This window comes from Euprymna scolopes, chromosome 18, assembly GCF_053919585.1.
Source record: "Euprymna scolopes isolate OS-2025 chromosome 18, ASM5391958v1, whole genome shotgun sequence".
Lineage (NCBI taxonomy): Eukaryota > Metazoa > Mollusca > Cephalopoda > Sepiida > Sepiolidae > Euprymna > Euprymna scolopes.
The window spans coordinates 29,356,012-29,382,356 of NC_136499.1; the positions used below are offsets into that span (position 1 = coordinate 29,356,012).

Consider the following 26,345-nt stretch of genomic DNA (forward strand, 5'->3'; position numbering starts at 1 on the left):
GCTGGAACCTCACCATCGGATATAGTTTAAGGTCATATCCAGGACCAATCTTCTATATGAGTGATACAAAGAATACACCTGCGAATTACTGAATACATCTACTCAATCATGATTGACTGAATGAGAGCATGCTATCCCTTGAAATCAAATAAAGGGTTCCGTTTGAAATTCTACGCAGATTCCAGAGTTCGATAAAATACACCTGAACAACTTAAGAGATTACATCGGCTGAAACATGAAAACGACACTCATATGAGAGCAATGGTTCGAATATTTCAAATAATATTAATATTAGTTCTAAATTCTGAATTAGTTGCGAAGCATTTTTACTCATTTGTTACTACATCTAAATTTGCTTCCCCATTGCTGGATTAAATAAAAAATAAATAAAAAAAGGGACTATTTTTTTTCTGTTCTAACTTTATTGATAACAACTTTACTTTTCTGTACTATTCACTTATCTTTTGCTCCTTCAATTTTAACAATCATATAAAAAAAAAAAAATTTTTTTTAAATTGTAACTCTTTTGGATAAATATTAATGAGTCCAAGTGAAATATTTTAGTTTCTGTAAAGAATTTATACTGCCTTAGTTCTGTACTAATCCTTTGTGGAGTTTGCATGCCCTATTTGGAAGAAATCAACCCATGCCAATAAACTAAACCCACTTGATCACTGGTGGCTTGATGTCTATCAACCAGAACAAGTTGCATCTGTTAACTGGCATTGCCCTTGCAAATGCAAGACAAAGTTGCCAACCAAGCAGAAATTAAAAAGACTATGAATGATGAATGTTAGTTGCTTCACAGATGTGAAGCCCCAGCTCAATAACTAAAGTCAAAAAGCTTTTGAACCCCTAAAAACATCTTAGAAAGAAACTAGATTAGAGCTATGAAGCAGGAAGCTAGAGAAATATATCCTCTCCTCTTCATATTGACATGAGAATCCTCCTTTTGAAGTTCTCACTCCTGGCTCAGAAGAATCCTGGGTTTAGTGACAGACACAATCGCCTGTGAACAGAAATGCGCCAATTAAAAGCTGCTATAGTAAGGTGGAGTTACAAAAACTACCAATCATCTGCAAATGTGAAAAGATGCAAAAAAAATAAAATAAATAGTAAATGTAACCACACAAGAACTAGTAAAGAATTTCAAAGATCTTACCAGTAAGGCGTTCCAATGAATGTGTTTCGTCTACCGATGGTTTTGTCCAGCTGAGCACTAACGCCAAAATCCACTGGAGTTTAAAAAAAAAAGAAAAAAAGAGAGAATTAAAGAAATTATCAAATGTTTTTGTTAACATCTGAAGTTAGGTAATCAATATAAACAACATCTAAGTTTTTATTTTTTCAAATACTTCGAAACTAAAAAAAAAAATATTAGTTGAAAATTGTAAATCTTGTTTTGAAAAAAAAAAAAAAGTATATAAATTTTTTTTTAGTATTCACCTAATTTTACTTCAGCATTGTCTGTAAGCAAGACATTTTGGCCTTTGATATCTCGATGAATTACTTTATTAGCATGAAGATGTGATAAACCCTGAAAAGATAAACAAAAAAATATATAAATATGTATATAAAAGATATTTAAGTAAATTTGATTAAACAAAAATCAACAACTTTTTTTCCTAGTGAATGTTTCATTCAATTTTTCAAATGTTTTTTTTTTCGCTGGTTTTCCTTTTTTATTTCATGGACAAAGCACACCCACACCTAGTATGATTTAGAATGTTCTCTCCTAATGTGTTAGCCAGCTGAAAAACACAAAGGAGTCAAATTTTATGTTTTTGCAAACGATTTAACATTCAGACCAGCCTAGTCTTATTATTATTACTAATGAGTCACCACCTTCCATTGGCACCAAAACCAACAGAGTCTAAGCCATTGTTGAGGTGGCTTGTTTCCTGTTGACCAAGACATGTCTCTAGTCCTGTGCAGTTCTAGGACGTCTACCTTCCCAGGTTTTGCCTTCTTCCTTTAACAAAGGCTTAATTTATTGCTAATCATTCTGAACACTTGAATAGTTCTGCCAGGATTCCCTATCAGAAAACGCTGACACGAATTTTTTGCAGGCCAGGATGCTCATCCTCCAGGTCATTGGTTTCTGACTTGTATCACATCATCACATCATGGGGGAGAGATAAATAACACCACCTAATAAAATGGATAGATTGTCGATTGAATAATGAAGAACATCATGTGAGGATTTGTAAATACTGAGAAGTATTCAACGACATTGGATTTGAAAATACTGCTGTAGTGAGCATAGAAGCAAATCTGCGGTAATGTGTTCCACAGATGAAAGTTTTTAGAAGAAACTGTTCATGGAAATTCTGTTTGATGTTAGTCATATGGAGGAAGGAGAGTTCTTTTCAGTTTTGGTAGCGAGATGAATTCTTGCTGCGAAAATTTTACAAGGAAAAACCAAAGACTGATGCTCAGTCAAGCACCTTCCAGATAAACAAAAATAATTCAAATACAAAGTAATTCTTTTTATATTATGAATTTAAACTTGGTCAGAAAGCAGCATAACCAGCTATTCTGAACCCAGAAGAAAATCCTCAAAGATAAGGACAAAAATGTCTTTCAAGAATTTATCAAGTTGCAGACATCGTAATTAATATGCAACTGGAATACATAAATAGCGGTAAAATTTATTGTAATCATTTGGTTTGGATTATTAAAGTTGTGCTTAAGGATTTGAAGTAAAAATTATTTTCCCAACAACCAAATCACTTTACAGTCATTTCTTTTTTACTTTTTTTTTTTTTTTTTGCTTTTATATATATTTTATTTTATATAATCTTTTAGTCATCTGATTAAGTTGTGGATAAGAAAGATGTACTCCATTTTTATATAAGCATGAATAAATCAAACAATTATTTTAAACTATTTTAAGCTAATGAGAAATACACTGTCATAAATTTATATAATCGTTGTTCAAATATCACATACATCAGAATAGAAAAATAAATATTTTTCAATATGTTACATATTACTTAGCAGTACGGTTTACAAAATTGGAATGACTTCTAAATACATAAGGTTAATTAAATATGATTGACAAAGATTGATTAGAGCTCCAGTCTTCATTTGCAAAAGATAAATACCTCATTGGTTTGATAATGTGACTAGACGTAGAAGGATATCTGAAGTAATATAGACAGTTATGCTTTTAAAATTTAGAAGAGTCATTATGTAAAAAGTCTGTACAGACAGGGTTAGTGGCTAAATTTTTAGTGAGATATTGCTGAATCTAATCGTTTTAATGGAATTTTTAAACTACAAAGTCTTAATATTTATTCATAGCATAAATTTCTGCACTTGTTTCATGCAGTAATGTTCCTATTTACAATGCCTCCCCACAGGACAGAGTTAGACACCAGGGTCATTTTTTTATGTGGAGAAAAGGAACAAAAATAAAAATTGTCTCAGTCGTGAAGGATTTCTCCTCCACTGACAGAACAAGAAATTGAAGTGCAGCATCTGAAGAACAGATACTACCCTTTGATCTTGACTCTAAGGCCAAGTTTTTGTTTTCATGCAGTAATGTTTAATATTAACTTGTATTTATATACTTTGATAATGCTTGCACCTTTTCGTTTGTCAAGTCTTTACATTTTCTATAAAGATTCATTACTTTTTTGAAAGAATATTAATCTCTACTTCATGTTTTTTGTGATAATCAGTCTATTTCACATTACTTATTAATAACCCCAACTTCTTTTTTCCCCCACTCATTAAAAATTGCAAATAAAAATCATGTTTCATCATAGATTTTATTTTAACTTGTAAAAACCATCAAGTGAATAGATTAGCATGATTGATGATACGAGGGATTGTCATGATCAATGAATATTTGTCAGAATAGGAGTCATTAAATAGGTCTAACAGCATGATCAAGTTGATACACAGGTTCCCATTAGATCACCAAAGTTAAGCATCATTTAACCCGATCAGTACTAAAATGGGTAACCATTTGAAAATGCCAGATGCTGTAGGTGCTCTCCGCTAATCAACAGAAACCAGCCAATTACAGGGACAGTCTAATTTCTGTTGATTTTGAGGACTGAGAGGAACTTGAAACAGACCTTACTGATTGTTACACTGAATGCTTGCCTGCATGCTTTTGTGGTTATGCCCAGTTCAATTTACTAATACTAAAATATAAAAGCGACAAGTCCCACATTTATTAAACTTATTCAAATTTGTGAAAAATGAATATAGGTCATGAAAATAGTTTCCAGTAGGTTGCAGAGATACAATAAATGCACAGAATTAAGTTAAAGAATAAATTAATAAAAAATAAAAAAAATATAATTTATTGAAACTAATAACTGGTTTTAATATGTCAAGGACATTTTTTGTTTTGAATTCTAAATTGAAAACGATGCAACATGACATTCTACAATAAGTGAGCAAGAAAAGAAAAAGAGATAAAGTTATACTCACCCTTAATATTTCTCTACATATATATGCTATCCATTCTTCTTTTAAAGTATTGCCTTTGGTGGCTAGAAGTTTAAAAAGAAAAGAAAAATAAGCAAAATTAATGACAATCAAATGTAAGGCACAGAATTATTTCATATTAATGTATTCATCTTTTTTTTTTTAACTGCTTTTTTTTTTTTTGTGGTACTCAACGAATGACTTTTTATGAACGTCATCACTTTCTTTGCATTAGGAATGCTTAAATATTGAATAAAACTAACAACTATATTTTTCTTTTTTTGGTGGGTTTTATATTTTTTGTATTTGATTTGTGGTCAACTTCTATTCATATTTAATATAAAAAATAGATTGCAAAGAGAATCATTTTTTGGTAAGATTCAATCTATCACAATTAAAGTTCTATTTTTGGAGACAAATTGCCAAGTTGAAAGAGAACAATATTATTGGTGTTTATTCAGAATTACATTTAATAATAATAATACAGAAAATACAGACAAATCTTTGACATCATGGAACGAAGATGTCATTATTCCAAAAATCACATAAACTGATGAAATACTTTTTTAATCTAATTAAGAAAATTAAATGTTACGATTTTTAGTGATCGATAATTTTTGGCAGCCATTGTTCATAAATAAAGGGAGACAATTCAAACTATAGAGATCAAAATCATCTTTGTAATGAATACAACTTAGTTTCAAAATTGCTAAAAATCGTAAAAAAATTTTTTTATATATACTTGATCGATTTACCTGATTTTTGGGAGATGACATTTTTGTTCCATGATAAGTATGTACATCATAACCCCCCCCCAATGTAATTAGATCAAAAATTTCAAGAATTATATGCATTTATGAGTACACTTTTGGGGCCTAGCTGATAAAATATCTGAGAATTTAATCTGCATATTTATATTATAAAGTTTTGGAGTTGTGGGAGATATATATATATATATATATATTACTACTACTATAAGGCTAGTAATAATATTTTAAACTGCTTAACATAATACAATTTTATCCTGTGCCGCTAATTCTGGTATTACAGAATTTAAATTGTTAACGTTTTTCTAGAAAAGTGCAAAAACATTCTCTCAGCATCTGACTCCAAGTGTCCGTTTCACAGCTACCTTTTGATATTCTCTTTTCTCTAGCTTTTTTGTTCATTTGTTTTTTCACCTGATGATGATCTGACGAAGAATTGAAAACGTTCATGATACATATTGAGCATTCGTTATTTATTTATTTTTTTTATTTTAACACAAGAAAGATCATTAGAAAAAAATCGAAAAATAAAAAATGTATAGTTAACTATACAGCAGCGATTCCTGTTATTTCTAACATCATTTGCTTATATATATATATATATATATATATATATATATATATATATATATATATAAGCAAATAGTGTGTAGGTGGGTATGTATATATGTACGCTCCTACATATATTTCTATGTATGTGCGTGTGTATATGTGTATATGCCTGCGTACGTATGTGTGTGCATGTGATTGTGTGTGAGTGTGTGCTATACATGGGGAAAGAAAGTCATAAAAAAACCCATAAAAACCTTCACCAAATGGACCAAAAGCCCCCACTTTAAAATTAACTCTGATCGGACACTACCAACACTTACTATTGGAGACAGAATGTCTGAGACCACATCACTCTGAAAAACACATTTAGTATCAGCAGATGTAAAAATAGCATTTCAAACTCCCATTTTAAAAAAAAAACTTTTCACAAAAATATCTGAAGAAAGCGAACCAAAGCTTAAAACGCGTTATAAAAATATTTTTAAATAAAAATATGATAAAAGGCTAAAAACCCACAATTGTTGATGGCTACACTTTTAAATATACATATTTTTCTCTCGGAACTACACAACCATCATTATATATATATATATATATATATATATATATATATAGATAAATAATTCACAGATATGTTCAATTTTTTCAAGATTTGTCAATATTACTTAAAGCAGCCAGCATATTAACCCCAAGATTCAAACTCCAGACATTAGGTGTTACCTATCATGACAGTTCGACATCCTATCACCTGAGCCTTCTTGCCTGCTGCTGTTTATGGAAGAAACTAGAAATTATACACACACACACATATATATATATATATATATATATATATATATATATATTACACACACACATACAGTATCAATAAAATAATAAAACGACAATATAAAAATATATACTAATGCATAATTCATTTATTCAATAAGAATGATAGATCAATTGAGGGTGTACGATAAATAAAACTCTTTATACCATGGTATTTTGAATCACAGAGATCACTTTAGTTCTCCCATTCCCTCTCCAAACAGTTTCAATATTTTATCTTTCACTGCACAATTATTTCACTCCTAATGTAGCTATTGCTAGATGTCACATCCCTAGTCTTAGCATATTTCTATTATAAAATGATATATTGTTTATAAATGCTTCAGTATTTACTAAAGTGCTCAAGTAGAGCAGAGCATGGTAATGGTATAAAACATTTATGGCAGGCAAGCTACACAGAAAATTTGTTTCACTCCACTTCTTACATGTACTGTATACTATGTAGAAGGCATACCTCATAAAAAGAGCTGAACACTAAGCACTCGATATACGATAATTAGATATGAATCAAATATAGTAGGTACGGGCAAAAATGGGGGACCTAGTTTTGAAAGCCGATTTATAATATTTTTGTAGGTTTCCGACTACTTTTTCATTGTATTTGAAAGATTAAGGACTAAACTTAATTTCCAAAACGAAAAAAATATTTGTACACATGAAAAAAAAAAAAAAAAAAAATCTTTTCACGGCGAGCTAACCAATTCAAACTAACTTCTGAAGTTTAATAAATTCCTTGTAAAAATCCTTTAAAAGATAATTAGTAAAGTAAATCCTAAGATATTGAATTAAATAATTTAAAAAAAAAAAAAAAAAAAAAAAACACCTTACTTGTACAAAAATAGTTTAATTAGCCCAAAAACTGAGTTATTCTGCTGTTCGCAATGGCACAACAAACGGTAGTTTTGTAAACATGGATTATATGTAAGACCAAAATCTGAGACAGTTGAGAAGCTGTCTGAGAATGACGTCATGTAATTAAAAGGAGGAAATGATTGCTGGGTCTGTCCCCCCCCCACCACCACCACCACCAGACGGGCATCTGTACATTTCTATCCTGAACGTGTGTATCATTTTTACCATTTTTTTTAATTTAATTATTTTTCTGTGTTCATGTTTTTAAATTAAATTTTTTTTTTAATTATTAGCCAATATTATATAAATATTGTTACGCTGAAAGTTTCACATACATTCAAGCTAGGAAAATATTAAAATCTTACATATAAAAATTATGCGAAACCTGTAATTAAAAAAATTAAAAAAAAAAAAAAAAAAATTTTTTTTAAATAATTTTTTGTGTGAAAATATTAAATAAACAATGCTTAATTCAATGATAATATCGGTAGTTTGAGAAATTAATTTTTCTTCGAGATATATAGAATTCATTAATACAGACTTTAGGGACTTTTATCGTAATCTTCCTGTAAAAATTAAATCATTTTTTTTTAATTGTTATATTTTATGATGCTTTATTTTCATAAAAAAAATGCAAAAATAAATTCATTCATTTTTCTTTTTTACTACTGAAAACCATAACTTTAGTAAAAGTATTTTTTGTTTAAAAAAAATAATAAATTTCCACTAAGATTTAAATAAAAATAAGGTACTCATGCAGAGAGTGATCCATGCTGAAATAACATTTAAAAAGCCATTCTTAACATGGGGAGGGTGTTTTGTACCTATTCTGTACTTTAACCTTATAATTGAATAAAAAAAAAAACATAAAACTTTAATTAAACTTGGAAATACGATTTAAAAAAATAGCGCGGATCACTCTCTGCATTAGCACCAAAAATAATGGGTTCAATATATTCCGTGATCATTATTTCATAAATACTGAAAGCTTCATAAAAATTGGTTAATTTCCTGATTTTTTTTTTTTCAACATACATGTGTGTTTCAATTTTCTGAATAATCTGTTTGAACACCAAATGGATTATTCATAAAATTAAATAAAAAGTTTCAAAAGAATAAATAAAAAATAACTTTGCTATTTAATAATATTTGCTTTAATATGTGTGCGTACCTTAATCAAAAACTGAAATTAACTTATTGATTAAAATAAGAGATGCTCAATGCGATTATTCATAATAAATAGTTTATTCATATTTTGCTTTCTTCTGAATGCTATCCTTACGAAAATATCTTTACATGCAAGTTATAATTATAACTTCTTCAATGTTCAACTGGTATTTAATTGGTGGTCAACTTATTCTTATTGAGTATTAAAAAAAAAAAAAAAAAAAAAAAAGAGAAAAGAATCTATACAAAAATAACAGGCGACTGGGGACTGCCTGTGAATTTAATATTCCCTTGATATTTCCTCCTTTAGAGTAAGCCAGTTCAACCGTCTAGGGTGAATTCCGTGCAATAAACAAAAATAGCATGTGAAAATGGTTCACAATCGAAAACATCTAAATGAAATTAGAACCAGATTTAGTAAATACCAATGAGGAATGGATTATAAGGGAGGAAGGGAGTACTTTCTTATTACTCTCAGCTGAATTACAACATAAGAGAACATTAAATGAAAAAGATTATCAGAAAATAGGCGCAATTCTTTTGGGACTTTTACTTTATAAACAGTGATATGAAGGTATTTCTAAAATCACTCAAATGATTTATTGATGAAAACAAACGAAATCCTTTGTTTTAAGTAATGTTAGGAGTTGGCCAAAAGGCCATTATTAATATGTACGCTGTGTGTATAGATCTTAAATAAGGTGCTGAGAACTGAACAAAAACGTTGCCAACTATGTCACATGTGAGAAAAAGACATCCATTTTTAGTATGTAAAGCCTAATATGGCCTCTCTAAACTACTCCACTTTTTGAGAGATATGCACGAGTAAAGATGTTCAGCCTTTTCAGTCCTAGTTTCATGAATTTGGAACTCCAGCATCAAGTGACATATGAAGCAAAATATACCATAGTTTTCGATCTGACGCCAGATCCACAGAGTCCTTCCAACTTCTTGTTATGATCAAACCTCTCGATTGTCTGCTTCCAGTTCATTTTCAGTCTTTTTCTGATCCATTGGAGCACTTGATTGACAATTCTTTCTGGAAACAATCTTAAGGTATATCCGAGCCAGGCAAAACGTCATTTGCAAAGTATTGAAGTTACTACCTGTTGGTTAGTGCAGTCCCTTACCTCTTGGTTGGTAATTCTATCACTCCATTTGATCCGTAGAATCTTTCTAAGGCATTTGGAATCAAACGCATCTAGTTTAATGAATATAGAGAAATAAAATAAATGAAAACTCTTAGTCCACTCTTATTCTATACAAGTCTTCAACAAGATGTGGTCCAGTAGCCCCTGTGCAATCCAACAGGTGAAACTGACAGAGAATATGGCATCAATGCAAGATGCATTTTCTGTCTACCTTTTTTGTTTTTTGTCCAACACATGCCAACATGTAAAACAGACATTAAACCAAATGATTTTAGACCATTTAACCTAATAATGTTAAATTTTGTAGGAATGACATCTGCCCCCATATAGATTTATCTTTTTTAAAAGAAGTTCCCGAGGAAGCATAAATCCATAAATGTTCTTTTCTTGATTCAATGAAATTTACACCAAAAGTAAACTGCACAAAGTTAGATAGATTTTTACTTTTTTTTTTAACAACCCTTCCAGCCACATAACTTCAATCATATAAGCTTTTTTCAGTTTTTACTTCAACAATGCTTTTGATTACTTGTTAATATTATAGATACATCTTACACTGATTAAATGGTGAAAAGATACCATGGTTTATCAACTCCATGGAAAAATTCATCCTCTTTGGATTATTTAATGCGACAACAATATTGTAAAAGTTTCATTGCATACATTTAATTAAAAAAAGTTACTATTTACCCATAGTTTTATGGCAAATTGCAGGTTCATACCTCTTACAACAATATTAGTGCATATAGGATATTAGTATGAAAATATTCAAGAAAAGTGAAAAGAGATTTTTTTTTTTTTTTTTTTTTTTTTTTTTTGATCAACACCTTGACCCAAGCTCATTGACTAAATTTTGTGGAAATCAGAAAAATTGATTTTGGGTAGTGTTGCTTACAAATCGAACCAGCAGACGTTTTTTTGTGAGGGTAATGAAATATAAAATGCCTAAAAAGTGTAAGTTTTATGGATCATATAAAAAGACATGTTTACCTTTAACTAAATCTGTGACAGATCCAGCACCACAAAATTCCATAACAAGCTGAAAATGATAGAAAGAAAATGTAATTCATATTAACATCAAAAAAATTAATTTTCAAAATAAAAATATTTTGGAAAAAATTCCTTTGCATATTTTTCAGAAAAGTTACATTATTTACCATGACAATTTCCAGTGAAGGGGGGATTTTTTTTTTTTTTTTTTTTTTTAATTCAATTAGAAGATCAAATAGATTCTGTAGATATATGTAGTCTATATAAAAAAAGAAAACTTCCAAAAATATCAATGTATCGGATTGTCTGGGAGAGGAACTATATATAGGTTGATGCGACTCTTGTTACTGTTGTTTTTTTATGCATATTTTGCACCGAGGAGTGCCCCAACTGGTATAAGGATAATAAAAAAAACATGCAGAGAAATACCATATATAAAAAGTATCAGTAATGGACTGAAACAAGTGTACACATTTATAATTAAAACTGACCTTTCTTGAAATGAATGTAAAAATGTGTTGTCTGTTCCTGATGAAGTAGTATATTATAACAGTGTCTGTGTGAGTGTGTGTATATATATATATATATATATAGGCAAGTTACATTCGAATGACCCAAAATAAAATAAAAAAAAATCGATCCACATTAATAGTTTTAATTTATATTTTAATTACTGAAAAAAATTTTCATTATAATTTAGGCAAATATCTATTTTTTATTTTATTTTTTTATTTTTTTTTTTAAATTATCTTACACGTGCTTTGCTACCATGATGAAAAATACTGTCCGTGTATCATTATACAACTTGTCAGAAGCAAGCACATATCAATATAAAAAATTCAAAAGATGAAATAAAAGATATTTAAAATAGAAAAAACGGTATTTCAAAAACTTGAACACTCACACAAAAAAAGTTAATATTGAGAAAATAACTCCTCTTCAAAAAGAGAAACATCCAATCAAATATGTAAAATTTCTAAAACTGCCATAACTATATATACATATATATACATAAACTTAGCTAATATGCACAGATCGTCATATAATGATAAGATCACTGACTGACGCTAAAAGCATTTAATAAGAATAAATGTTTAATTGTATTGTATTTCTCTCGCGGTTTGCGGTAGCCTAGTGCTTCTGTTCCCGGGGTTTGAGTCTCTTGATTGGCATTAATTGTGACACCCTGCACTGATGATTCATGAAAGGATGAAACACTAGTGTCTGTAGGTATTTAACAATTATAGTAAATAATAATAATAATGTGTGTGTGAGAGAGAGAGAGAGAGAGAGAGAGAGAGAGAGAGAGAACTAGAGAAATTCTTTAAAAGACATTAATATAATACAAAGCTCAACAATTGGGGTGGAGCTTATATAGAAGGAAAAAGGAAAAAAAACGACAATATAAAGATATATACTTATCAATATAAATGAAAATATTCTATACTAATCCCCAAGAGAGAAAATAAATCTGAGTATTCTCCCCCAATCCCAAAAAGGAGGCGGTAATGCCCAGGCAAATGGTCTCATGATGAACGAACATACTACACTAACCTCTCAAAGGAGAAGATAATGCCTAGTAAAATGGTATCACGATAACAGAACAGATACTAAAAACCGCCTTCAAAATAGAAGTGGTAATACCCGGGAGGATCCCTTTATAAAAAGAGAAGGTAATGCCTGTGAGTATGATAGCATGGTAACAGAAAAGATATAACACTACTCCCTCTCCCTCCTACAAAAATAAAAAATAAAAATAAAAGGTAGTCCCTGGGAAGATGATCTCATAACAATAAAACGGATACATTATTCCACTATCTCAAATGAGAGTGTTAATATCTTGGAAGATTACTTCTAGAAAAGGGGGAAGTAATTTTGGTAGAGCAGTCTTAAGGCAACCAAACTGATACTACACTACTCACCCCACTAAAAATTATACAATTACTAATTAAAATCAAGAGTGTTGTTTTTTGCTCAAATGCTTAGTCATAAGAACACTTATATTTTGTTGGAGTCGGATTTTTTTTTTTTTTTTTTTTTTTTTTTTATAGCTAACTCGTTAGCTTGAAGATAGAAGATAAAAAGTCAAGATTCTGCATTGTTGTTTGAAACAAGTGTATCCATGGTGACTTACATAATAGATGGATCTTGAGGATGGGATTATTTTTTCCCCCAATTGAAGACAATAGAAATCAGAAATAATCAATCATGTGAAAAACAATTCAAAAATCAAAATTGCTTAAAACAATAAAAGGTTTTAAGTTTCATGTTAAGTGTATTCTTCCAAATATAGATTGTTGCATTGTTTTGTTTTTTGTTTTTCAGAGAGGAAAAAAAAATTTTTTAAATTAGCTGTTAGTCAAGAAAGTTCTTAAAAATAAAATAAAATAAATAAAAATAAAATAAAATAAAAAAAATAAAATAATAAAAAAGAGAAAGCTTTTATTCAATCTAATCTATCCTCTGAAGAATTTCAAAAATAAAATCTCCCCTATGTCAGGCAATTTGGATAAAATATTTGTACAAATTTATATAATTACCACCAATGAAAAAGGCTCTGATGACAGTCATTGCTTGAGAGTAAATTCTGCATTATCACTAATTCAGAATAAACTAGCAGTACCTCACAATATCACCAAATGTTTTGGTTTTGCTTTATTTTATGGCATATCAACCCTTTCTGGATTATGTAATTTTAAAACACAGCATCTAATGTAAATGATTACTGACAACTGGCTATTTTAGCCATAGCTGGAGAGGGGGGGGGTACAATACAATAAAATAAAAAGTAATATTTTTATAGATGTCAAGCGCAAATGAAGACACCATGATAATGCTATACTCTATTTTATCAAAATGAAATCTATTTATCCAAGTATCCTGAGTAATGCAGTTTCAAAATGTATACAGTTACACAAATCTATCTCCAAAACTCGGAACAGAGTTTTGTTTTTTTTTCTTTTTGGTGGGAATCATTTAGACAGGGCATGAAATCACTGCCACTTTATGTCAGGAGCTTAAAAAAAATATAATTTAAAAAAATACGTTTTGGTCAAAAACTAGTCGATAAGTGTTAGATGGATCGATTACAACACAGAAAACAGTAATTCTTCCCCCTTTGTCAGAAACATTGCTTATGGAATGTGAGGATTAAAAGAAAAGATAAAGGTGAGAATTTATGAACAAACAGGCAGACAGAAACTATAACTATATATATAGATTCATGAACAAAAACTATCAATTAAGTTTAAAGATTTCAAGAAGACATTAAAAGATTAGAATGTTGAAAGATGGAGTATTTTTTCAATTTAGGAAACCGTGAAGTCTCCATTAAAAACATTAAGTAATATGTTAGTATGGATTAATTTAATAAAACTGTATTGTTAAAATCGTTATTAAAAATGGTTTTATTTTTATTATTAGACTATGAATATCTTAGATACAAACATTGGTCTAAAAAGTAACAGAACTAATGTGCTGTGTGAGCTAAGTGAAAGAGAGATAATCGAATATAATGTTGAAAATACGGCTGAGCTTTCTATAATCACGGAATTTATTTTAATGGATCATCACTTATCACACAAAAGATATGGGTTAACAAGATGGATAAATAAGATGATGAATACTATGAGAGGATTGGAAATCTCCACCTGGTGACACAGAAAACTAGTTTTATCCCCTCAGAAACCTTGCCTATATGAAATGAGAGAACAAAAAGGACAGATGAGATACAAAATTGCCGAAAGTTAAACCAAAAGGTTTACTTCTCCATGGCAATATACCTATTCACAATGCTCTATGCATTCAGCAGTTCCTGGTCAAACCGAACATTGTACTGAAACAATCACCTGATTCACTTAATCTTGTTCCATGTGACTTTATTTAAACTCAAAGGAATCATTAATAGGATCCGGCTTGAGAGCATAGAGATCGTAAAGGAGGCTATAAAAATAGCACTTTTTCCAGCAGAAAGTAATGGAAGTATATATTAGACTTGAGGTGGGGAATTATTTTCAAGGGGAAAACCATGTAGTTTGTTCGGAATTAAAATAAATTGCTTGTGAAACAAGTAATTATTTTTTGGACACATTTCTTACATGCAGACAGAGAGAAAAAAAATAGTTTAAAAAAATAAATGTTCAATTTTGTCAGTTTTGAAAAACTGTCCGTCAGCTGTGTGTGTCAGGTGCAATTACTAGATAGAAAATAATGCAAAACCTCTACTTTTATCACACTCCACTGTAATATGATGCTCAATGAGAATATTTTTTCTAGTTGAATGTGGCAATTGTTTCATTCACACACCGTATATCAATATTTACACTGGTTATTCATATGGTTCATTGGCGGTTGATGCTATTTTTTGTTCATGGTTCAATACATCTGCATTATTCATCAGTTTGTCCGTTATGATTGCCATTCAGTTCAGCATTTCCATCACTTTGTGTGTCTACTGTATATCAAACTGTCTGATGAAAGAGTAGATATCATTGTTGTTCTATATCGGGTGGCCAAAAGATACAGCCAGAGGAAATTGCCTGCCAAGTTTGACATGTGTGAGAACAGAGACGAAAGTAAAGAACATGCAGGTCACATGTCGAAGTTCTAAAATGTTTTTTAGAAGAGAATCCAATGATAAACAAATCAATGTAAGCAAAAAAAAAAAAAAAAAAAAAAAAAAAAAAATCTGGAAACATTCTTTTTATTACTCGGTTTTACTTCCCTGTCTTCCCCATGTCTGAAGGTTGGAAGTTCTGCCACGTTTGATACAACACAAAATTGAATCAAATTTTTACAGTTGGATGCCCTTCCTAACACAACCTCTCCATCTAAGGTGAGGGGTATTTTGTTTAAACACTATCACATTATAGTTCTCCGCTAACTGGAGCAATGTGTTTGTCTGTTGTCAAGAAGCTGTTCCAAGCTGCTACCATACTTTCATTGGATGTCACAGGAACTAGTGCTACCCATGGGAATAGTAGGATTAGATAGAGAAAACTCAAGTTGTGTTAACCATCCTGGAAATATGTGGAGAAAGTGGCTACTAAGAATCAAGATGGCGCCCGCATGCGTTTATGTGGAAAAAAGTCTCGGGGAATCTCTGAGAATCTCGTACCCTGATTCCATAAATACCGAGAAGAGAAAAGCGGGAAGAGAGACGAGTTTGAGTCACGAGTGTGGTGAACGAAACAAACAACGACTCGGTTGAAAGTAGAGTTGTAACGAACACAAGAAAAGAGTGTGGTGAACGAAACAAACAACGACTCGGTTGAAAGTAGAGTTGTAACGAACACAAGAAAAGAGTGTGGTGAACGAAACAAACAACGACTCGGTTGAAAGTAGAGTTGTAACGAACACAAAACAAAAAAAATCTTGATAGTAAAATTGTTCAGGAGGACTGAAGTCAGCAGTGACTGAATCCATTTCATCCAACACAGCAACCGTCAGTTGATGCATCCATGAAGACGTTTATATTCCTTCATCTTCAGGTAGTACCCTGACAAAGACTGTTAGCACCATCAACATCAGAGAGGTAATGATGCTTAAATGGTTAATAACATGAACTGACAACCCGGATGTGCAAGATTTGAATCCAGTTTGTTTCATAGAAATGCTTTCATTTAGGGACGTTGGCAATCTTCATGAGCTCTCTCCTGTAAGTACTTAATGTTTTCTTGAAAGAATTCTAACCAGAAAGATATCAGAGAAACATCAACAATAATCATCCAATTCAGATGAAATGAATGATATTCAGCAAAAGCAATGACTTGCACACAAGGAGGAAAAAAAAAAAAAAAGTATACAGCAACGACAACTGTAAATCCATTTTAAATAAAGAAACATAAAAACAATGGAATATTATTGTGAATGTAGAAGGAAATATTTCATACCCAGAGTTGGTCATCTTTTCCTGGAGGACTCTTCTTGATGAAAGCGCCATAATAAGTGGCAATATTGCGATGGTGGGAATACTGAAATAGAAAAATAAATAATCAATACAAACAATGTTTTCAAAAAAAAAAAAAAAAAAAAAAAGATTTTTTACTTTTCAAATTTTGATATTTCTAGGTTTACTTATAGATGCAGTTCTCAAACGCACGAATTTTGGAAACGTTTTAATTTTTTTTTTTTTTTCTTAATTTAAATTTTTTTTATTTATTTCCTTAATAAAGCTTATGGTTTAAATGTCTAATGGCATTTTCAAGACATCTTTGCTGGTTCAGTCACATTCTTTGTCATCACCCAGATGATTTGATCCACAAAAAGCCATTAAACCTCAGGGATAGCAAAAAAAAGACGCAGAGGCTAGCTGAAAATCTAGACCAGAACAGTGAAACAGCTGATCCTGGGCCACCTCTATGGGGTTCGCCACAAGAAACAATCGACCAATACTAATATTTGCTACCATGGTAGATTGTTAGCCTATTCAGCATTCGTTCAGGATGCTGTAAATTCTCTGGATGGAAACAGGCCAACCACTCAGGGATGAATGCCGAAATAAGTGCATCAATCCTTTTTGGATTACTAATACTAAAATGACACTTCTAGGAATACTTTTGGGACACAATAACATTTTCAAAATATTTCATCTATATATATAAAAGACAAAAATCTGTGTGTATGTATGTATGTTTGTTTGTAACGCTAAAACTTTTGAAAGACGGAACCAAACTTGACAAATTTGGTATCATATTGAAGCCCCATCACCCGGATGACATATCGAAATTTCACGTCAAACGGACCACTAGAAGTGGGTCAACTGATCAGTTTTCTTCAAGGGGGGCCCCCAAAAAACCTGTCATATATAGACACATTATGTTGTATATTACCTGTTCTCTTCTCCCTAAGGTAAAACAATTTCATATACATGCTGTAAATTACCTACGCTAGGTATAAAACATGAACAATACCAGTCCTAGGGTAGATAAAACAAATAATACATAGAGATGAAAGATTCCTCTCCCCTAAGAATAAAACATATGTTCAATATCTGCTTTTGTTTTTTCATTGTTTATACGGTCCCGAGCAACGCCGGGTAGCCCTGCTAGTCTATATATAAAAAGCAAAATGGGTGCGAGCGTTTGCGCATCTCTGCCAAAGGTTTTTTGCATCAAGGTTCTCGTGTCTGTTATATTTCACGAGAAGTTTTCACATACTTCCCAGATCGTAATATCTCGCATTCACAAACGGGCATCCTTTCTTTCCTTTTTTTTGATAGAGTTAAATAAAATTCCCACCGTGCTGTCGTCTCAAGTGTTTGTTTGGCTTTTTTGTATAAAGAGAAACTATTCTAACGCAAACAACAGAAAGTGGGAAGCTTAACTGGCCCCCGGCCAGCTGTTATGATGCTTCACCTAAATAATTGGTCTTTGGTCAATGTAGGGGAAACCCTTCACACTGAAACAATTACAATTATTTGGATACTGCCAGAGTGCCCCTTTTAGGGGAAGCTGGCTTTCTCTCACATTAGACCTTGTGTCTAATTTGCTTTCGTGGGGAAGCAAATAAAATACGTTACCTGACCTCCGGCCAGTTTTAAAAGCAACGTTCATTTCTGCGCATGCATGGTGACTCCTATGATCCTCAAGTTAATTACCATATCACTGAATTCACTATCCTCTTTGGCCTAACAGTTAGCGTGGAAAACTAATTACCCATCTCTCTATCTTCTTTTTTTTTTTATTTTAACCACATGGAAGCCATTCTTAACATCACTTCGTCCTTGTGCCAATATCCTCCACCCAGGTATTCCCCACTAGTTCTGAACGAAGACTGAATATTAGAGGGAAGGAGGTATGATACCCTACCGGCTGCAATGATGATAAAAGTATTACACCACCACTAGTGAGACATGCTACCAGAGCCACTCAGGTCCATCCTTTGAAAGAGTCACAATCTCATTGAACACCCAAAAAAACAAAATCAAACAAATAGCCACCACCTCCAGAAGTCTTCACTGTCATTGCAATAAAATTAAATGTTCAGAAATGAAGGATATTTATTTATGCTAACCTCTGCATCTTAAGTTCAATTACAGACCTAAACAAATCAAAAATGATTTACTCCCAGCAAAAAAAATGGGTTCCTCTATTTCCCAACAGTATTAAAACGTTTGAACAAAATAGATTTAAGAGTAAGAGCTTTAAACTAATTTGTGAATGTTAGTTTTCCTCACTTAGAAAAAAAAAAAGTTTAAATTTTACTTCACTTCCTTTATAGTCTTGTCTGTCATTGCTCTGACCTTTAGATCTCCAGTATTCTTCCAATCCATATTCTAACTAGTGCAAGTATAATTTACAAAGACTATTTTCACAAGATAAAAGGTAGAGTGTTTGATGAGTATTTGGAGTTTAAGTTCTTTTGTTTTGCTTTTGCTTTTTTTTTTCAAGATTTCAAGATTGTGTGAGAAAATTGCAATATATTATAATTAGATTCAAATTTTAATAGTTTAAGAAGCATATATATTTTTTTTCAAAATGGTCTTTGTTTTCATATCTCCTCTTTTCCAATTCAACAGTATTTATTTTTTCTCTCATTTCAACTTTAACAATAGTCCCTAACATGACTGACTTTATTTGGTTTGCTATAATTCTCTTAAAAAAAAAAAAAAAATTAAAAAAAAAAAATTAAAAAAAAAAAAAAAAATAGCCACTCTTTCTTTTAAAAACAGTCATTAATTCTTTAAATAATAAAAAAAATTTTAACTTTTGTTCTTAATCTTTTTTCATGTGTAAAAAAAAAAAAAAAAAAAAAAAAAAAATTGGAAAAATAACTTTAAGAAAATAACTTGTATTGTTTTATATTTAACATCGTTTTTAACAAAATTGATTAATTTATTAAGTTTAGAATAAATTTACAACAAAAATTGTAAAAAAAAAAAAAAAAAAAAAAAAAAAAAAAAAAAATTTTATGATTTTACTGAATTATTCCGACTACCATTCTCATCTGGATCATTTTCATAACACTTCAGCCAATTAAACCTCTGGCCTTCTTCAAGTGCATCTTTTCAAACTTAGGAATATTTATGCCAAACATTAAAACCTATAAAAAAAAATTTCAACTGAACACTTTCATTTAATTTATAGGAGTAGGGTGTTCTTATTCTTTCAGCCATGACCAGGTAGAAGTGTTAATTATGTTGTTCCTGGTTATTATGGCTTGTAGTAAGAATTAAATAATCAATCTCCAAAAGATTGTCACCATTACATTAAATTACAGATTCCTATGTCCGTCCGGCACAATCACGTTGACACACCGGTTCTTGCCAGATCACTGAAGTTAAGCAACATTGAGCCTAGCCAGTATCAGATGGGTGACCATTTGGGAAGGCAAGGTGCTGTATATACTGCAAGGTAAAATACCAGGTTGAGAAACTGGCCAAGTTTATCCTTCGTTCGAGAACAGATGGGACTCTCTTAAGCCATGGTAGGCATCCCATCACGACAAAAAATACCCTTGATAGCCGTGGCGAAGCATCAAGTATTCAGCGACCGACAAGATTTGAATTACACTACAAACTTGTGTAGTGGGTTCAATCTCGAATGCAGCCGTGCTAGGTGGGTGGATGGATGGGATGAATTTCCGTCCATAATGTTGTGATTGAATAAAGATTGATTTCCCATCTGATGCTAGAGTTTTCCTTTTTCTCTAGGACAGTCCTTAAATATGGGAAAATTAAAAATCATAAAATAAAAACATTTTTTAATCACCACTAAAACCAAGTTATACAAAAAAAAAATTAATAAACAAGAACTTTTCCTATAATAACATGAAACATACTATTAAGTGCAAATTTTCAACAGATTCCTATTTGAATAATCAAGAGAAACTGTTTTTATTTGAACTATGTGCCATTGTGTTAATAATATAAAATCCATATTAATTATTTGTAGTGTTTAGAACTACGATAGTTTCATTAAAATAGAACCAAAATGGAACAATTACATATAGACAGCAGAGCTTTCTATTATTAACTGCTGATTTGAATTGTTTTAAGGTAATTTGTGACGGAGATGGCAAATGAAAGGCGCATTCAACTTTTTTGTTAATTATAAACATGTAGAAATGATTGATTTTATGTAAGATGTGTATAAATTAGACCCAGATTTCAGATTTATTTTACAGCAGGTCGCCTGGTGTTGCCTTAAAAGACACAAATATTATATTTTAATTCATACAGAAATTGAGAGATGTGTATGCAAGTATTATGTTTTTCCTAAACATTTCATTTCTTGTAAGTAATAAAAAAAAAAATAAAAAAAATACTCAAACTGAGATTGAAACCAAAACCTAAACACAGTGAGTCAAGTACTATAACCATTAGGCCAGCTTGACACGATATTTAAAAAGAGTCTTCAAACCTACTTATTCTTAACATAAGTCATGTGAACCATTCACGCATACATATTCATGAAACAGTTAATAAAAAGATAAAAATCCGACCCCCCCCTCCTATACCAATTTTTCAATTTTGACTCCTTAGTAGCACTTTTTTCTGGGATGAAAACTGATTAAGTTTTCCACATGCCTGAATACCCTATACCAAATTTCAAGTCTGTGGATCAAAACTTTGTTGAGTATATAGGTTGAGAAGTGTCCTCACACACACATTCTCACTTTTATAGGAGCATAGATTAACCAAATGCTACAGTCACTTTTTCTATAAGTCTTCTTCTGCCAGATTGACACATGCAAAATTGTGAAGATAACTTTATTATTTTTTGCTATCATATGAAGGAAAAAGATGTTTGTTTATTGTACGACCTTCATTCTAGATGGGTTAAACTGACTTCCTCTGAAGGAGGAAGTGTCAAGGGAATATTAAATTCATAGGTGATCCCCAGTTGCCAGTAAGAAAAAAAAAAAAAAGATGTGGACTTTTTTTTAATGGATATCACTCCACATAAGATATGAAGGCATGTAAGGAGCTTTAAAAAAAAAATTTTTTTTAAATACTACTCCAAAGTCAAAACTAAGTGTTAAATGGATAAATTCTGACCCAGAAAACAGCAATTCTTCCTCCTTTGTCAAAAACAGTTTCTCATGGAATGTGCAGACTAAAAGACAAAATAAGGAAAGCGAGTTATAAGATTGTAAAATGTAAATCTAATGTCTACTTTCTACTCTCCATTTAGATTACTGAGAAACACTAACAGGTAACATGTTTCCAAATGATTAAAACCAGGAATCAAGGTGAGAAGAGGAAAATTAAAATCACGATTAATCGATTAATCGTAGTTTTAAAAACACTTGATAACATACATTCTGTATTCACAAAGAAACCTAGATGATATAACCGTTAATCTCATAAGAAACTCATAAAAATATTATCAGGCGTCATGAATTTGTGACATGATTTTACCTATATAGTGTTCCACAATAGAGAACCCTTTTCTCACTTAAGCCACTAACTGTAAACAAGTCAAAAGAAAGGAAACTATGTGGGTTGCTTGTTGGGTTTTATGGCATATTAACTCTTGTTAGATCATTTTAAACCAAAAAAATGTACATGTTTCATAAATAAATCATTTGTAGATTAGTTGGTTTTGTAAGCATAGATTTCAACATTTTCAATTGAAATACTGACTATTCAGATTCACTAACAAATTCAAAAGAGTCTAACGGAATGTGCTCCGATGAACTCATATCACTTGTGCGACCCCCCTAAAATATATATACGCCCAAACAATCAGACAAGCAGCATGAAATTTTGTTTGTCACATCTAGGCTAGTGCATCTACCACTAGTCTCTCCCTTTTAGACTGGGTCCAAAAAGTCTCCAATCTAATATGTCCTGCACTATCTGAAAACCCCAACTTCTATCCCATCACTATAATGTTGCATCCCTGTGTCTGTTTTGCAAGTACTTTAATGAAATGCGCTTTGATGAACTCATAACATACATAACCCTTGATTAGCCTGACAACCAACAAAATCCCACACCTTTACTATTAAGATTCTTAGATGTCGGAAAACCTACAAAGTTTCTTTTCTAAGACTGCTAGACTTTGGAACTCCCTCCCCGTTTCTTGCTTCCTTGACTGTAGCGACATGTAGAAGTTTAAATGTAATATGAACAGAGATCTTGCTACTCAACTCTACACAAACCTGTTAGAAACGATCTCAAATAGTAGCCCGTTACATCCAAGTAGCAATAGTTAACACACACACAAACCTTGAGCCTCTACTGTAATTGTGCCAGCAAACTTGTGCTGCTCCCCCCCCTCATAGTAATAAGTACTTTGTTTTGTATCTAATATTGCCATGTCTGGTGATTATTATCTTCTAAATAAATGAGAAGATTAATATTGTCACTTATTGAATTTTGCATAACAACTAAGTTTATCTCTATCATTGTCCATAGTCATTTAAAGTTGGTATTTCATAGCAATATTAAAATTTGATTATTATATCTTACTATATAACCAAAAGAATGTTTCTAAAATTTGAAGTAGTAATGAAATACCGAGCAAAAATATCAGCATATTTTTTCATAAGATTTCAGTATAAAAGCTTCCCACCTTCTCCTTAATGCAAGTTCTTATAAATACAATCAAGGTGAAATTTCCTATTTGTATTTACTAATACAAAACTGATACTTTTTAAAAAATTTTCTTTTGGTGATAGTTTTCTACTAACTCCATTATTTGAAATGTTTTAATTATATAAATGTATATTGAAAGCATCGTCCAAGAATTTAAATTTTAAAAAAGGGGTGGGGTCTTCTCTCTCTCTCTATATATAGATATATATATATATATATATATATATATAAGGCAAAAGCGACGCATGCATTTTTTGTATGTCCAAGAAAGGCTTTTTTTTCACCGGTCTTCTCGCGGAGAGGGGAGGGGTACTATTTTTAGAACTTTTTATATACACCCTAGATTGTAATATCTACGATTTGCAAACGCACGTCGTGTCTAGATTTGTTTTGATCGACTTCGCTCTATCACGTGTTTGTTTGGCTTTTTAGTATAAATAAAGTGAAACTAATTTAAACGCTGTGTGTTCCTTGGCTTTCCCACCAGGGACGTCCAGAAAAGCAATAAGCTTTGATCAATGTAGTGAAAACTGTCATGTCAGACAACTACTTTTCATTTGGACAACTCCACTTTTTATGGGAAGCTGCCCCCCCCCAAAACAACTTTTTTTTTGGGGGGGGGGCAGCTTCCCATAAAAAGTGGAGTTAAATGTGAAGATCAAAATGAAATCCCGCACTTAACTTTGGCCGCAAGGTGCCCCCCCCCCAAGTTGTTGGGGGGGGGGGGCACCTTGCGGCCAAAGTTAAGTGCGGGATTTCATTTTGATCTTGTTAAATTTATGGACCTGTCACTTCATTTTTTAATCATTAAATTTCATCCATTCTCATTCCCCTACCTTTGTAGCACCGAGGTAAGTCATCACGCTTTCCCCCCCCTCATTTTCGCCTCAAGGATTCGGTTTCAAGCCTACCTCCCGCCCCAAAACTCCCCCCCCCAAACACCTAGGCAACACCGGGCACCCCCCCGCTAGTCATGTATAAGACACAAATATATTTTTCATTAACAATTACTCAATTTTTTTTTTTTCCGGCTTATCTTAAATTTTTCGGATAAAATACCCATCTTCAGCAATACAGAGTGTTTTACGACAAATGTAATCCACTACCTTTATTTTTTTTGTTTCTTTCTTTAACTAGGAGAGCCCTTTTTTCTTGATATTATCAAAATGTCTATCCGATGTTTTAAAATTTCAAAAGGTGACAACTCAATTCGTCTACAGAGATTTTGTTTGTATTCAAAATAATTACAAAAGTATTAATCACTAAAAATTTTAAATTTTGTTTGTTTTTTTCTAATAAAAATAGAAATGCATGATCAATTTATGTGATCTTTAAAAATATATTTTCCTTCTGCGATGGGTACATACATGATAATTCTCCATATTTTTTTCTGGAGTAAACATTATTGAAACGGTAGTTGGTTTATCTAAAATTATCTCTTTTTTAGTTTTTAATCCTCTTCCCTAAGATAAATTTAGGTTATCTTATATAGATGAGCTAACAGTAAGTTTGTAAGTTTTGCTGGAAGTTTAATGACATCACTTTAAAATATTAATGAATGACAAAATTTACATCTTATCACATTAAGCAAAATCCTAGTTTCATTAAGAGAGAGAGAGAGAGATAAAATAGTAATTAAAATTATGTACCATTTTTCAACTTTTTTATTGTTAAATGTGAAGGTGTAAATATTATGAGTATTACAGTAGATCCATCCCTATAAATCTGAAACGTATCTCAGCAGCTTCTTGTGCTTCAGCAGGAATATGCTTTGTTTGGAGAGTGAACAAAAGTATATATTCAAAAAGAACCAAAAAAAAGATATGCGACAAAAAAAAAAAAAAAATGGTTCTTTTTTTTACTAATAAGTCATCACTTATCAAGGCCCAGGTGCTACTCAAGGATAAGGGTTAATGAGAGATTGTCAGAGAATTGAAAAAAAAAAAAAAAAAAACATGGGTAAAATGATTAGAATTTGATTTAGGTGGACAGTTTGACAAATTTGTTTAAATTGGACTTGAAAATGATCATGTAGTCAGCTAGTAAGCAGCCCCATAGTATTGTATTCTACAGATGAGAAATTCTTGCAAATAAACATTGTTCATAAAAGTGTTGTTTCCTTTTAGGTATACAGACGCAGAAAGAAAAATTCTTCACAGTGGTTGTAGTTACAGAAGTTTTCCCTATGAATTAAAACAAGGAAGGGGGTAGAGATTAGAGCAAAGTCGAGCACCGACCATGTAAATATGTCTTATTCGAGAAATGAGCTGCAGGGAGGAGGAGAAAAAAAAGACCCTCCTTAACTTCATTCAGTATTTTTAGAAATGTTACCAATCAAATGAACAAAAATATTCAAAGTGATTAAAAAAAAAAAAAAATTAAAAAAAATGAAATTATCACACAAAGAAACGGTTTTGTATTTTTATTTATTTTTTCCATCTATGTAGGATGAATATTTATTTGAATAGTATTTTTGTTTTTACATAAGAGATCATATTTTATTTATAGCCAAGTTCCAGTCAACATATGAATATAAATAGAAAACTGTCATTAAATTCAAGTGCAATGTAAGTAAAAATAGTACATAAAAAAAAACCTAAGTGATAGAAACGGCAACTAATATTTAAGTAGCTTATCAATGATAACTTATGAAAAGTCATCTTTTAAAGGATAATTTAATCGAATTCATACACTTCATTACAAGACAAAGCAAATATATCCTCTATTATTAAAAATTCAATAGTTTCTGCAGAAAATAAGTTTTATTTAAGCTTAACAACTTATAATATATTTTTTAACTCTTTCTCATCTCGAACAAGGCACAGTGCAACTTTGATTACCCTTAAAACTTCTGCATGTCAGGGAAACAGGAGACCAGGAAGGAATTCCAAAGTTTAACAGTCAGAAGAAAGAAACTATTAGAGTACCTATTTACTATGCCTCCCCACGGGACAGAGTTAGACACCAGGGTCGTTTTTTAACGTGGAGAAAACTATTAGAGTAGAAGACTTTCCAGCATCTTGGAATCTCTACAGTGAAGGGTGTGGG

General features: G+C 31.3%; 1 protein-coding gene across 34 annotated transcripts in view; it reads right to left on the reverse strand.

Annotated features, from left to right (window-relative positions):
* The window catches only part of LOC145297554 (serine/threonine-protein kinase mig-15-like), a 1,203,941-nt gene that overhangs the window by 1,020,005 nt on the left and 157,591 nt on the right, over positions 1-26,345 (reverse strand). For all 34 annotated transcript variants that reach the window (XM_080143552.1, XM_080143554.1, XM_080143544.1 and 31 more), the window contains exons 5-9: positions 16,645-16,725; positions 10,754-10,802; positions 4,450-4,511; positions 1,447-1,537; positions 1,163-1,235 (exon numbers count right to left, since the gene is read on the reverse strand). In XM_080143552.1, the coding sequence (XP_079999678.1) occupies positions 1,163-1,235; positions 1,447-1,537; positions 4,450-4,511; positions 10,754-10,802; positions 16,645-16,725 (356 nt within the window). The remainder of the gene's footprint in view (positions 1-1,162; positions 1,236-1,446; positions 1,538-4,449; positions 4,512-10,753; positions 10,803-16,644; positions 16,726-26,345) is intronic.